Source organism: Stenella coeruleoalba, assembly GCF_951394435.1.
Source record: "Stenella coeruleoalba genome assembly, chromosome: 8".
NCBI classification, from domain to species: Eukaryota; Metazoa; Chordata; class Mammalia; order Artiodactyla; family Delphinidae; genus Stenella; species Stenella coeruleoalba.
The window spans coordinates 93351397-93366259 of record NC_137154.1 but is presented as its reverse complement, the minus strand read 5'-3'; the positions used below and the strand labels follow the sequence as shown (position 1 = coordinate 93366259).

The window sequence follows — 14863 nt, the reverse complement described above, 5'->3', positions numbered from 1 at the left end:
TCGAATGTGGACATCACGCACTTCTGTCCTCACAGCAGCCCTGGGAGGTGGAGGGACAGGAGCCAGTCCCAGCCACAGGGCAGAACTGGGTCTAGAACGGGATCTCTAGAGCCCCTGGCAGCATCCCTGAGGCCCCCAACACTTCTCTCTGCCCGTGATGGAGGCTGTCTTCGCTGGGCCCCTCTGTCCAGTCCACGTCTTTCTGGCCCCCGGCGGTCCTCCCCAGGCAGCTGCCCTCAGGGGAGAGGAACCTCCATTCCCTGCACCCAAACCTCTAAGCATTGCTTCCTCAGCCACCTTACATCTTCCCTCTCCCCAAGAAGGGTCCCGTGGCTCAGTGGGGCTGACTGTGTCCCCCCGAAGCACGTGGTTGCTTGGTTAATTTAACACTTTCAACCCTGGGCCTGGAGATCTCCAGGGTGCCCGACACGACTACCTTCTCGCTGGGCCCTTGGCATCTCTGCCTCCCTTTGCTTTCCGTGATGCCGCCTGTGCGTCAGGGTCCTCAGGGCACTCCTGTCTCCCCGGGGACATGCCTTCCTCCTCTGCGCCTGCATGTTGGGGACCCCAGGGCTCGGCCACTCCTCTGTCAATCTGCAGTCCCCCTCCTGGTGACCTCAGTCAGTCTGCTGCTGAGTGCACATCAGTGCGGTCCAGTCATCTCTCTCATGCTCCAAAACATTTATATCCACCTGCTTCCCAGCTACGCCCGTGGGCGTCCCCTAGGTTTAGCATGAGCAGAATCTTCCCGGCTCTCCCACCTACCCTGCTCCTCCTCCTGTGGGCCTCAACTCCACGAGGGCACCAGCACCCATCTGGTTGTCCCAGCTGGGATCCTGGAAGTCACTCTCACCTCCCAAACTAGGGAGACTCCACGTCCCGGCATGTCTTCCCTTGAGCCCCTAGTCTGTTCTCCACCACCCAGTATCACCTCTCGCCTGCACTCCAGCCACCGTCTTGTCCCTGGTCTTCATCCTGCGAGATCACCTCCACCATGGGCTTCCCTGGTGGCGCAGTGGTTGAGAGTCCGCCTGCCGATGCAGGAGACGCGGGTTCGTGCCCTGGTCCGGGAGGATCCCACATGCCGCGGAGCGGCTGGGCCCGTGAGCCATGGCCGCTGAGCCTGCGCGTCCGGAGCCTGTGCTCCGCAGCGGGAGAGGCCACAACAGTGAGAGGCCCGCGTACCGCAAAAAAAAAAAAAAAAAAAAAAAAAAAAAAAAAAAAAGATCACCTCCACCAAACCATCCTCTGCAAGCAGCCAGGGATTTATCTAAAACTCTGCTTTGAACATACCACTACTTACTTGTAAGCCTCCTCGTGACCTCAAGGGGAAGCCCAGCCTCCTTGAGGTGGCAGCAGAGCCCTGCTCGCTCTCCTCCTGCCTCCTGCTCACCGCTCTGGCCCCGGCTCTGCTGCCCCCTCTTCACTCACCCTGGGCTTTGGTCGCCCCAAAGGATCCTCCCACCCATCATGTGTTTCAGGCCCCCGTGCCTCTACTCAGTGCCGTTCCCCCTTCCGACATGCCTTTCCTTCTCTGTGTGGTGAATTCCTTCTTAGCCTTCAAGTTTCAAGTCAAAGCCGCCAATTCCAGAAGCCGCCCCTGGCCTTCGCCTCCACCACCACTGCATTGCCGGAGTTCATTCCTCCTTCTTTCTGCTCCTAGGGTTACTTGTCTCTACCCCTACCATAGTATTCTTCACCCTAATGATTTTTTTAAGTATCTGCCTCCCTCTTGGATGGCGAGCAACTTGAGGACAGGGAATAGATCTGATTCATTTTGTGGCCCCTCAAAGCCTCCTGTGATACCTGGCCCAAACAGGTATTTGATAAACGCTTGTCGTATCAATGACTCGCATCTGAAATTTCCTGGACTCTCCCCACACCCCAAGCCCAAGGTAGCGGTCAGGTAGGGGAAAGAGGACTTGAATTGTAAATTCAGGAGCCCTGAGAAAGGGGAGCCAGTGCGATGCTGGTGGTAAAAGTGGGGTGTCTCTCATCCTTTCCTTCCTGTAGCCCCAGCAAAGATCATATCCTTTGGGGGCACTGTGACAACACCCTGGATGAGAGATGTCCGGCTGCCTTGCAATTCGGTGGGAGACCCAGCCCCTGCCGTGAAGTGGACCAAGGACAGGTGTGTGCGGGACCCCGCAGGGATAGGTGACCCCCAGGGATGGGCACAGCAGAAAAGCCATGAAGAGAACCAATGTCCCTCCCTTCCAGCGACTCAGTCACCTCCAGCCCTGCAGGGGCCCAGCCAGGTACACGGCTACCACTCTCACACGCAGGCCTGACCTCCCTGGCTCCCCTCTGTCGGCTGCCAAGGATCTCCCTTCCCTGGGTGATGGAAGAGGCCAAGATTCCTGGATATGCCCGGGAAGCACTGAGTAACAGCCCAAGAATCCAGGGTCCCCGAGCCAGCCCCCTACTGCTCCCAGCTCCAACTGCCTGCAGACCTGGGGGAGGCCCCCGGAGGAGGGGATGCCTGCTATAACCCATCCCCCACCCCCGCAGCGAAGACTCGGCCATCCCCGTGTCCATGGATGGGCACTGGCTCATCCACGCCAATGGCACGTTGCTACTGCGTGCAGTGAAGGCTGAGGACTCGGGCTACTACACCTGCACAGCCACCAACACTGGGGGCTTTGACACCATCATCGTCAACCTTCTGGTGCAAGGTGAGACGCTGCGAGGCGGGTGGGGCTCCGGTGCCAACAGGGATGGAGGAATTCCATCGCGTGAGAGAGAGGGTTGTCGAACGGAAGAAGACCCGCCACTGGGGAGACCGACCCTTGGTGGATCAGAGGGTCCCCGTGGAAGCGGGGGCAGGAGGGCTAGAGAGGAGAATGAGCAAGTGTGAGGGTGGCACCGAGAGGGTGGGACAGCCAGCCCCTCGCCCTCAACCCACCCAATGTCAGAGATTAACCCTCTGGTGCGGGCTGGTGGCTCTCCCCTCACAGTTCCCCCGGACCAACCCCGCCTAACTGTCTCCAAAACCTCCGCTTCGTCCATCACCCTGACCTGGATTCCAGGTGACAACGGGGGCAGCTCCATCCGAGGTGAGAGGGGTCTGGATGAGGAGGGGGGAGGCAGGGGAAGGAATTCTGGGCCCAGGGGCAGAGGAAGGGCTTCGCTCACTCCCCCTGCTTGTCCTCATAATGCTTGGGAAATAATGGGGGGGGGCGATTCAGACCACAGGGAAGTTACCCAAGTGCCCCGGAAAATATACCAGCCTAGACGTCTGGGCTTTCCAACACCCACCCTCCTTGCCACTGGTGAGCTGTGCGAGCCTGAGGCAGTCTGTTTTCTTGGGAAGCCTGTCTTCTTCTCCGGGCCTTAGTTTCCACATCTGTAACAGTAGACGAATGTTCTAGGTAGTGCCTCTCCACCTTAAACATGCATGTGAATCACCAGGGGATCTTGTCAGAGCACAGATTCTGGTTCAGGGGGTCTGGAGCGGAGGCTGAGAATTTGCACGTCTAACAAGCTCCCAAGTGGTGCTGATGCTTCGGGGCCAGGGGACCAAATATGGAGAAGCAGGGTCTAAACAGGACCCCTTGTAAGCCTCACAGCTCCGGTTTCTGCTCCCCTCCCCACCTTGGCTTCTCAACCCTAACACAAGCGCTGACAGGAGAGAGCCCTACGACTCACCCAAGGGCCTTTCCGTTTTGCATCGAATTTGCATCCACCCCCTCCCAGTGGCCAAAGCACCCCCTGCCCCCTGCGGCGCCCAGCCCCATGATGCCTGTTGGGGTACCCCAGGCCCCGCCCTGCCCAACCTGAGCCAGGCAAACCTCCCGGGCAGGCTTCGTGCTGCAGTACTCGGTGGACAACAGCGAGGAGTGGAAGGATGTGTTCGTCAGCTCGAGCGAGCGGTCCTTCAGGCTGGACAGCCTCAAGTGCGGCACCTGGTACAAGGTGAAGCTGGCGGCCAAGAACAGCGTGGGCTCCGGGCGCATCAGTGAGATCATCGAGGCCAAGACCCATGGGCGGGGTAAGGCCCAGGGCGGGTGGAAGGCTGCTGGGGTAGGGAAGGAGGGCACAGGGGAGCATGGAGACTCAAGGGGAGACTCCACCTAGTTCCCATCACCGCAGCATCGGATGAGTCACGGTAGCAGAAACTGGCCCCGCTTCCCTGCGGTGGGATGGCAGATGGGTGGCTCACCTCTTCCTCTTTCCTGCATGTGTCTTCCTCCTTGGCCAGGCCCTTCTCTCCTTGTCCTTCTCTCCCTCCTCTTCTTCCTCCCCCTCTGTCCCCTGGAGCATCCCTACTCCCATCTGCGCCTCCCACCGATCCCCCGTAGCCACTGTGGTCCCAGCTGCCCAGGGAACTCTTTCCCAGTCTCTCTAACCTCTCTCTCCCTCTGGCCCCCCAGAGCCCTCCTTCAGCAAAGAGCAGCACCTCTTCACCCACATCAACTCCACACACGCTCGGCTTAACCTGCAGGGCTGGAGCAACGGGGGCTGCCCCATCACAGCCATCGTGCTGGAGTACCGGCCCAAGGGCACCTGGGCCTGGCAGGGCCTGCGCGCCAACAGGTCCGGGGAGGTGTTTCTGACCGAGCTGCGAGAGGCCACGTGGTACGAGCTGCGCATGAGGGCTTGCAACAGCGCTGGCTGCGGCAACGAGACCGCCCAGTTCGCCACCCTGGACTACGATGGCAGTGAGTCGGAAACGGTGGGCAGGGCTGGAGCAAGGTGCTGCCAGGGAAGCTGGCAGAGAGGCAGACATGTAAAGAGATGGGCACGCATATAGAAAAGAGGCAGGACTATAGTCAGGGACAAAGGCAGACAGGTGAATAAGCAAGCAAAGGACAGGCCAAGGAACAGCAGACGGGTAGACAGGTAAGTGGGTAGATATACCTGTGACCAACACACATGGATAGGCAGACAAGCAGGTCAGTAACGCTAAAGACAGAGGGCCCTTGAAGGTGCAACCCTTGCTCTCCATTGCTTCAAAGAGATGAGAGGGGGCTTCCCTGGTGGTTCAGTGGTTGAGGGTCCGCCTGCCGATGCAGGGGACACGGGTTCGTGCCCCGGTCCGGGAAGATCCCACATGCCGCGGAGCGGCTGGGCCCGTGAGCCATGGCCGCTGGGCCTGCGCGTCCGGAGCCTGTGCTCCGCAACGGGAGAGGCCACAACAGTGAGAGGCCCGCGTACCGCAAGAAAAAAAAAAGAGATGAGAGGGAGGTAAAGATGCAGTTGCGGTCCTGCCCTATAAGAACCCTCTGCTCAGATGGTACATTAGCCAAGACAGGGTAGCCTGTGCTGCAGTAACAAGTACACACTAAAAGCTTCATGGCTTGATCCAATAAAGATTTGTTTCTCGCTCTCATAACACCTTGTGAGGGTTGGCTGGCCACCATCTTTAGCTATGCCATCTTGAACATGTAGCTTCCGTGGTCACCAACGAGAGAGGGAGGAAAAAGAAACAGCAGTTCCTAACTGCCCTGGCCAGGAGGTGATACTCATCATTTCTAGTTGCACTCTGTTGTCCAGAACTAGTAACATGGCTCTAACCTAACTGCCAGGAAGTCTGGGGAATGTAGATGAGCACACGGATGTTTGGTGAGTACTAACTGGTATCTGCCACATAGGGGCACCTCACACTCATGCACACACATGCAGTTAAGCACATAGAGGGCTGAATTCATAGGGACCAGCTGTCACAAGCTAAATTGAGTCTACCTATGTGTTAAGGAAACAGAATAAAAGTGGTATCGGAAGGGGATGGGCTCAAACAAGGAAGGCTTCATGAAGGAGATGACTTTTAAATGAGGTTTTGAAACAAGCAAGCCTCGGGGCTTGGCAGAAGGCTATGTCAGCAGGAGAACTCAACATTGCCTCCTTGCAGCCCCCAAGGTTAGCAGATTTCGCCCACGGGATGGGGAGCAGGGAGAGAATGCAGGGTGTTTAGTGGCTTTTGCCTCCATCTGGGGAAGAGAGCACAGGATCCCACTTCCCTGACTTTTCTCTCCTACGGTCCTCACCATCCCCCTCCACCTTACCAGCTGGATGTGGGAATCTAAGTTCAGCGTTCTAGAAATGAACACTGAACTCCAACAAGCAGAGTAGACTATCTCTGAGAGACTTTAGGAAAATTCTAAAAGGAAGTCATTAATATCATATGCAGTATAAAAACTACACAACTGTTCATGGCTGTCCTGATGGGACCAGAATTAGGGGAGCAGAGGGGAGAGTTGGGGCTCTGCACCAGGAAGTAGAGATCAGAGTGAGACCAAAGGCAGCAAAGGAGGTCCAAGGGCTACCTTGCCCATGAGACTCTGCATAACACTCAACTCATAAGGGACAACTGACTCCCTTCTTCACCCCTGTTCAGGCACCATCCCACCCATCAAGTCTGCACAAGGCGAGGGGGACGATGTGAAGAAGCTGTTCACCATTGGCTGCCCGGTCATCCTGGCCACCCTGGGGGTGGCACTGCTCTTCATCGTTCGCAAGAAGAGGAAAGAGAAGCGGCTGAAGCGACTCCGAGGTGGGCGAGTTTCCTATGGGCTTCCTGGGAGGGACTGCTGACCCTCAGCCACGCTGGCCACTTTCCACTGGCTCACAGCACCATCTGGACAAGGGAGAGTGCCCGTGTCCCCTTGAAGGGAGAGCTGCCACTCCAGCCTTCTGAAACCCCTTAGTTGTTCACTGCTTCCTCCTCTATGCCCCCAGGACTTTGTGCCTGCCCTCACCAGGGCTGACTTTTAGAGGTACACAGTGGTAAAACCATATTGCTTGTTAAAATATTTAAACATTTCCATGTTGATTGGTAAATAGATGTTGCTCCCTTCTACCCTGGGTGTTCCATTCTCTCATATAGGATCCCCGAGACTTTCCTAGGACCCAGCCACTAAAGAGTAGACCTCCAAGTGGCCTCTAGGACTTTGCTCTGGTTTGACTGAGCTGTTTCCATGCCTTGTCAGGTGCTAAATATTTTTAATATCATCCCCTGTCCCAACACCTGCTACCATAGTCTGGCATGAATGGGTCTGATTTACCTTGATTTCCCCAGGACCCACTAGTTGCTTAATAAATGTCTGTTCACACATCTGGAAAATATTTATTGAGTATCTGCTGTATTGTAGATACTGCCAGACATTGGAGGTGTAAAGATGAATGAAGAAGGAACAGCCCATGCCCTTACAGAATTCACAGCCAAGGCACAATAATACCACAGAAGAGGGAATGACTAAGGCTGCCTAGGGTGTTTGTTTAGGAGTTGGGTAGAAGAAAGGATGGTTCAGTGGGTGGTTAATGGTTGTTAAATGGATGGATGGTTGGATGGATGGATGGAAGATTGGATGGTTGATGGATTGATAGTTAAATCGATAGTTGGTTGGATCAATGGAAGGATGGATGGATGGATGGATGGATGGGTGGATACTTGGATGGACAGATGGATGATAAGATGGATAGATGGTTGTATGAATGGATGATTGGATGAATGGTTGAATAGATGAATGGATAATTAACAGATGGTTGTACAGATGATTAGATGGTTGGATGGGTTGATGGTTGAATGGAGGAATGGTTGGATCAGTGGATGGCTGGCTGGCTGGCTGGCTGGATGGGTAGTTGAATGAATGCATGATGTATGGGTGGGATGGATTGACAGGTGGAGAGATCAATAATGAATGGATGGATGAGTGGGTAGATAGATGGTTGAATTCGTTCATGAAGCTAGATTTGATCTAACAGATCATTCTCAGTTATCAGAGGTCTAGTGGATTACCTGGGTCCTTTGCTTCTCCTCTCTTATCAATTCCTAACCTGACAGTCCTGAACCTATTCAAGGCTCCTCTGAGACAAAGCAGTGACCCTCAAATCCATCCATGGACTTTTTTGGGACAGATGTCCTAGAGAAGGAAATGAAACTTCTTGGTTGATGTCATCTGGAGATACCCATTGACCCCCTCTACTTCATTCCCCACTCTCTCCTCTCCCCAACAGATAACTGAGGATAGACCTACCACTGATGCCCATTTCCAGACTGCTATGATGTTTTGTTTGATTAGAGTTGATTCAGGAAGCTGATGGAGCACTTTACATACCCTTTGCTTTGGGGAGGATCTCCCTATTAGATAAAAATCTGAGGAAAGGAAAGCAGAACTGAGCCAAATCCTGAACTGGGAGCAGTGAGACCTTATGTTTTGGACTGTCTCAGAACTCCTTATATTTCTTCCCAGGAGACAAGCCCTGGCCGCATTTTAGGAAGTTCTCCCACCTTGTTCCCCATGCCTCTTCCAATTCTCGTCCTTCTCAGACTCCATTCTCACTCAGTCCCCTCTCTCTACTGTTTTGCAGATGCAAAGAGTTTGGCAGAAATGTTAATAAGGTGGGTGTCATATAGCTGCTTCCTCTCTCCTCCCCTCCCCCTTCCTCCCTTCAGGGTACAGGTTTCTAAGACCCCACTCTCCTGCAAAACCCCTCCCCCAACCCGTTATGACTGCTGAGTCACCCTCCTCCAACCCTTCTCTCCACAGCAAGAACAACCGAAGCTTTGACACCCCCGTGAAGGGGCCACCCCAGGGCCCACGGCTACACATTGACATCCCCAGGGTCCAGCTACTCATCGAGGACAAGGAGGGCATCAAGCAGCTGGGTGAGTGAGCTCTCTGTCCTGCTGAGTGTGCTTCCCCAGGCCACATCCCACGAAGGGCAACCACCAGTCCTCACACAGTGCCCAGGGTTCCAGAAGCAGCCCCGTCAACAACTCAGCAACCTAGGAACTCACTGCAGCTTCTCTCAAGGACTAGGTTTCCTCCTCCGTTGATGGGAAGACTTGACCTGACCTTTCTTGGTTTCATTGTTGGATAAAGACAAAGAGAAATTTGGGGAGCAAAGATGGTGCCCAAAGGGAAGGACTGCTGCTGATTGCACTTCTTCCCCCAGGAGATGACAAGGCCACCATCCCTGTGACCGATGCTGAGTTCAGCCAAGCTGTCAACCCTCAGAGTTTCTGCACCGGTGTCTCCTTGCACCACCCAGCCCTCATCCAGAGCACAGGACCCCTCATCGACATGTCTGACATCCGGCCAGGCACCAGTATGCATTATCCCTGGGGAGACAGCCCTCCTCCCACACGGGGTTTCGTGGGCACAGCATAAGACAGAGGTGACATTTTTTTTAAAAAGGAGGGAGGAGCAGCATGGAAGAAGGGAAAGAGCACTGGAATTAGAGTCTAGAGACCTTGATTATAGACTCACTAGCTATGGCCTTGGGCATGTCACTAACCTTATCTCTCTGGGCCTCAGTTTCCTTACCTAGAAGTTTTGAGAGGGTTAGTTGTTCTTTCTCTCCAAGGGCCTTCTGCATCTTCCACTGTGACTCTGGACATAAGCATAGAATACATCCAGGACTGTAGGGAATGAATGGACAGTCATGAGGCAGTAGGAGATGAGGTGACATTCTTCCCAGGCTGAAGGAAAAGACAGAGTGGCGGGGGAGGACTAGGACGCCGCCCAGTGCCCGACACTGCCGCTCTCCTTCTCCACAGATAGCTCCATGGTCAGGAAAGGCAGCTCACTCAGCTTTCCCAGGGGAGCTTCTGTGGCTGCTTCTGCCTCCTCCCTTGCTCCTGCTGCCCTTTCTGGTAAATGCCAGCTGCCCAAGCCTGAATGCCTGCAGCTGGAGGGTACTAGCTCTTGCTTCCTCTGCGCAGATCCAGTGTCCAGGAAGAATGTAAAGTCAGCCCACAGCACCCGGAACCGGTACTCAAGCCAGTGGACTCTGACCAAGTGCCAGGCCTCCACACCCGCCCGCACCCTCACCTCCGACTGGCGCACTGTGGGCTCCCAGCATGGTGTCACTGTCACCGAGAGTGACAGCTACAGTGCCAGCCTCTCCCAGGACACAGGTAAGCCCAAGGACCTGCCTTCATTCTGCTCACTGCCCTCCAGCTCCCCCATTATCCATCTCCACCTTTGGTTTTCCCAACTCCTACCTACCAGCTGTTGGAGTCCAAGGCACAGGTCAGTTTCATTTCCAGCTGGTCACTGACTCACTGTGTGGCTATGACAAAAGCACTTGACCTAGCAGAGCTCTGCTTGGTCAAGGATTTCATTTTGTTCTCCCAAAAGATAACAGAGAAAATGGTACACATGATGTTTGTTGGAGAAAAGGCTAAGTGTTGCTCAGAGGATGATGCTTATTTTCAAGAATGAAAGATGTTCTGCCCTTCATTAGGCAGCACATCAAATATCCCACTTCTGCCACCACCACTACCTTCACAGGCGGAGAGCAGGATCTTGTGAGCCTGCTCCACTCCATAGTCAGGCTTTCAGATGGCTGCTGGGCTTATGGGTAGGGGAACTGCTCAGTCTGATCTCATTTACACCCTTTCCCCATAAACCCACTTTATTTTTTATCGAGATATAACTGACGTATAACCTTTAGTTTCAGGTGTACATCATAATGATCTGATATTTGTAATATATTGCAAAATGATCACCACAGTAAGTCTAGTTAACATCCATCACCATGTATAGTTACAGTATTTTTTCTTATAATGAGAACTTTAAAGAACTACTCTCTTAGCAACTTCCAAATATTCAATACAGTGTTATTAACTATAGTTATCATGCTGTACATTACACCCCCATGACTTATTTATAACCGGAAGTTTGTACCTTTTGACCACCTTCACCCATTTTGCCCAACTCCCACCCCCCACCTTTGGCCACCACCAATCTATTCTCTGTATCAGTGAGCTTGGGGGTTTTGTTTGTTGTTGTTGGGGGTTTTCTGGATTCCACATATAAGTGAGATCATACAGTGTTTGTCTTTCTCTGTCTGATTTGTTTCACTTAGCATGATGCCCTCAAGGTCCATCCATATCTTCCCAAATGGCAAGATTTCCTTTTTTATGGCTGAGTAGTATCTCATTTTGTGTGTGTGTGTGTGCGCGTGCGCATGTGTGTGTGTGTGTGCATATATGTATATATCACATATTCTTTATTTACTCATCCACCAATGGACGTACAGGTGCTTCCATGTCTTGGCTATTGTAAATAATGCTGCAATGAATATGGGGGGTGCCACTCATTTCCCCTCAACTCTGTGCCTTCCATCTCCCCAGACAAAGGACGGAACAGCATGGTGTCCACCGAGAGCGCCTCTTCCACCTACGAGGAGCTGGCCCGGGCCTACGAGCATGCCAAGCTGGAGGAGCAACTGCAGCACGCCAAGTTTGAGATCACCGAATGCTTCATCTCCGACAGCTCCTCTGACCAGATGACCACAGGCACCAACGAGAACGCTGACAGCATGACATCCATGAGCACACCCTCAGAGCCTGGCATCTGCCGCTTCACCGCCTCCCCACCCAAGCCCCAGGATGCCGACCGGGGCAAAAATGTGGCTGTGCCCATCCCTCACCGGGCCAACAAGAGTGAGCGCTCAGACCACCTCCCTTGCTGTGTCCCCTGCCCCCAAACCCCACGAGCCCTGGCTAGACCTAGCCCTAACTGCACCTGGGTCCTGCCAGCCCAGCACGGCTCCTTGGCAGGCGGGGGGTAGTGCAAAGAACAAGGGCTTGGGAGCAAGCAGATCAGGGCGCACATCCTGGCTTAACCTCTTAATACTGCTGTGACCTTGGGCAAGTCCTTTAACCTCTCTGGCCTTAATTTTCTCATTTGTAAAATGCAACTGATAGCATATACTTTGCATTGTTGTAAGGATCATTAGAAATGATATACGTGCCTGGCACATAGTAGGTTCTCATTAAGTAGTGATCATTCCCTTAATCTGAAGCTATGCCAGGATGGAAAGAGACTGCTTATGGGGTCAGCTGCCCAGTGGCCATTGGTCTCAATACTGTTTGAACTTAATCTAAACCCAAAGGAGCAATCCTGGCAGTTCAGCCCGTGGTGGCCAAACCTCGTGGTGGGCAATGACCTAGCCTGACTGGGAACCATCTGACTCCAGGGGCCTGGCCAGAGCATATGTCCTTTGGGGTCAGCAGGGCAGGTCTAGGATAACCAGGGGGAGGGGGGCAGGGAAGCCCCCCAGCAGACATTAGGGCCACGGGATGCAAGGCCCAGGCTGTCAAAGTAAGCAATCTGGTCTGCTCAGCACTGGCCTTGCTAAGTGGCCGTGCTGACCTAGGGGCTCAGGGTCATCTAGAGAAGAGCCTGGGGTAACAGAAATTACAAAGACTTAGGAGACGAGCAGCCCTGAATGACTTCCCCTCCCTGTGTAGCTGTGTGAATTTGGGCAAATTACTTAATCTCTCTGAACCTCAGTTTCCTCACTTGCAAAATGCAGGCAGATATTAACCTATGCAGGGGGCTGTGGGGACTAAACGAGATGACCTAAGGAAAGTGCCTGGCACAGTGGTTGGGAGAGAGGCACGTGCACAGGCGAGGGTGCTCGCAGGGCAGAGGGATCAGCATGTGAGGGTCCTAGAAGCTTGTCCCGAGGAGGCACTTTAAGAAATTAGGAACATTCTGCCTGGAGAAGCGGAGACGAAGGAGAGGGACAGGGAAACGTAGCTGACTTCAGATGTCTGAAAGGCCGCGGTGAGAAAGAGGGGAAAGCCTTGTTCTGGGGGTCCTCAGAGGACAGAATCGGGCTGAACGTGGGGAAGTGACAGGGAGTGACATTCCTCTCCTCCTCGGAGTAAAGAAAAGCTTTCTAGGGAATTCCCTGGTGGTCCAGTGGTTGAGACTTGGCGCTTTCACTGCCGTGGACCTGGGTTCGATCCCTGGTCGGGGAACTAAGATCCCGCAAGCCACGCGACATGGCCAAAAAAAAAAAAAAAAAATGCTTTCTAACAGCCAGAGCTCTTAGGACATCCCTGTTTAGAAATGAGCTCTTCACCAGCTGAAACTGATCGGCTATAGTGATCAATTAACAATGGGTATCAATTTACTGAGCATCGCCGTGCACCAGCCACTGTACTAAGTAAGCGCTTTCCTTACTTTATCACATTCCCTCCTCACAGTATTCCTGTAGGGAAATATGATTATCCCCATTTCATAGATAAGAAAACTGAGGCTCAGAGAGGCCAAGTAACTCATCTTTCCTCGACTCTCTACTGCCTGTCTGGTGGAGGGACTCCTATGCCAGGTCAGGGAGAAGACTGAGGGGTAGGAGTGGGGAAACAAGCTGGCCGCTGGTTCCACGAGGCCTCTGGCGCTAACACGCCCTGCTTCCTCCATTCCAGGTGACTACTGTAACCTGCCCCTCTACGCCAAGTCGGAGGCTTTCTTCCGAAAGGCAGACGGGCGGGAGCCCTGCCCCGTGGTCCCACCCCGCGAGGCCTCCATCAGGAACCTGGCTCGAACCTACCAGCCCCAGGCTCGCCACCTGACCCTGGACCCTGCCAGCAAGCCCTTGGGCCTCCCGCACCCGGGGGCCGCCGCCACAGCCACCTTACCTCAGAGGACTCTGGCCATGCCAGCTCCCCCGGCTGGCACGGCGCCCCCGGCACCCGGTCCCACCCCTGCTGAGCCCCCGGCTGCCCCCAGTGCCGCCCCTCCGGCCCCCAGCACTGAGCCTCCGCGGGCCGGGGGCCCACACACCAAAATGGGGGGCTCCAGGGACTCACTTCTCGAGATGAGCACATCAGGGGTAGGGAGGTCTCAGAAGCAGGGAGCCGGGGCCTACTCCAAATCCTACACCCTGGTGTAGGGACACAACCAGAAGAGTGGCCCTCCGCCTGGACCTGTCTGCACCTCCAGCCGTCACACACCAGCTGGGCTGATTTCCTGCATTATTTATATTAAATTGACAGATGAAAACCGACCAACAAGGGAAAGACAACCCCCAAGTCATGAACGCTTGTACATAGAACTCTTTTGTACAAATGAAACTATTTTCTTCTTCTCCATGAAGCCAGGGCACAAAGAATTTGACAGTGCAAGTCAAATTCCCCACCCCACAAAATATGTGTGGAGAGATATATACATATATATAGAGAGAGGAACACATCGACAAGCTATATATCTATATATTTCTCTCACCTTATTTTGAGACAGAGGCACAAAGGCTCAGCAATTTTTCCCTCCTACTCACCCTCCCTCCAATCTAGGTGGTTTTGACAAAGACCAAAATCCCAACTCAGAGACACTGCATGCGATTTTACTGTTCCAAGAAAACCAGGAGTTGCTTCAATTTGCAGATGCTTATGTGTTGATACCTTTTTCTATGAAAAAAGACCCAGCGCCGTGTGCAATAAAGGTTATGTTTCTACATGGTGGCTTTTTTCCCATTTGGCAAGGGCCAGTGGGGAGGCAGGGAGGAGAGGCCCCTGTACCAGGCCGTCTGTCTCTCAGGGAGAGACTTCGAGAAGCCCAGTTTTAGCTCAGCACGTTAAACTTTTAAAAAGGCTTTCCATTAGCCAAGCTGCCTCCTTGAGCACTTCTGTGCTGGGCCCTACAGGGGACCAGCTGTGTGTCTTTGAGCGAGCTCCTAAACCTCTCTGAGCCACAGTTTGCTTATCAGTAAAATGAGGCAACCTTGGCAAGAGCGCTGGGGAGCCGGTATGGGGGTGGAAGGCTGTGTCTACTGGCTTCTCTCCTTTGGGAGAAAGCAGTGTAGCCAGGGGAACAAAGCTACGCTAACTGCTAGTGGGAAGTTGTGAAAGAGATGCCTGTAAACTGGGAAGGGAGGGAGAGATGATATTACCCTGGGGGTCCAGCCAGAGCCTGAAGTTCTGGGCTGACTGTTAGGACAAGAAAAGGCCAAAGGGAGAAGGAATGAGGTCATCAGAGGTCAGAAATGTGGAAAGGGTTCATGGAGGAGGGGAATGGGTTGCAGCCAGAGAGAATGAGGCAGCGGGCACCTGGTGTCAGAGGAGCTGCAATTAGATTCCAGGTGGAAGGAATCGCACCCACGTGCAGGTACGCAAAGGAGG

At 53.8% G+C, this 14863-nt stretch overlaps 1 protein-coding gene across 1 annotated transcript in view; it reads left to right on the top strand.

Moving 5' to 3' along the window:
* Positions 1–14127, top strand: part of DSCAML1 (DS cell adhesion molecule like 1) — a 342838-nt gene extending 328711 nt beyond the window's left edge. The window contains exons 22-33 of the mRNA XM_079930621.1: positions 2014–2131; positions 2512–2675; positions 2958–3056; positions 3803–3991; positions 4374–4661; positions 6338–6493; positions 8311–8341; positions 8490–8608; positions 8899–9051; positions 9668–9862; positions 11084–11395; positions 13172–14127. Coding sequence (XP_079786747.1) covers positions 2014–2131; positions 2512–2675; positions 2958–3056; positions 3803–3991; positions 4374–4661; positions 6338–6493; positions 8311–8341; positions 8490–8608; positions 8899–9051; positions 9668–9862; positions 11084–11395; positions 13172–13638 — 2291 coding nt within the window. The 3' untranslated portion in view covers positions 13639–14127. The remainder of the gene's footprint in view (positions 1–2013; positions 2132–2511; positions 2676–2957; positions 3057–3802; positions 3992–4373; positions 4662–6337; positions 6494–8310; positions 8342–8489; positions 8609–8898; positions 9052–9667; positions 9863–11083; positions 11396–13171) is intronic.
* The last annotated feature ends 736 nt before the right edge of the window (positions 14128–14863 follow it).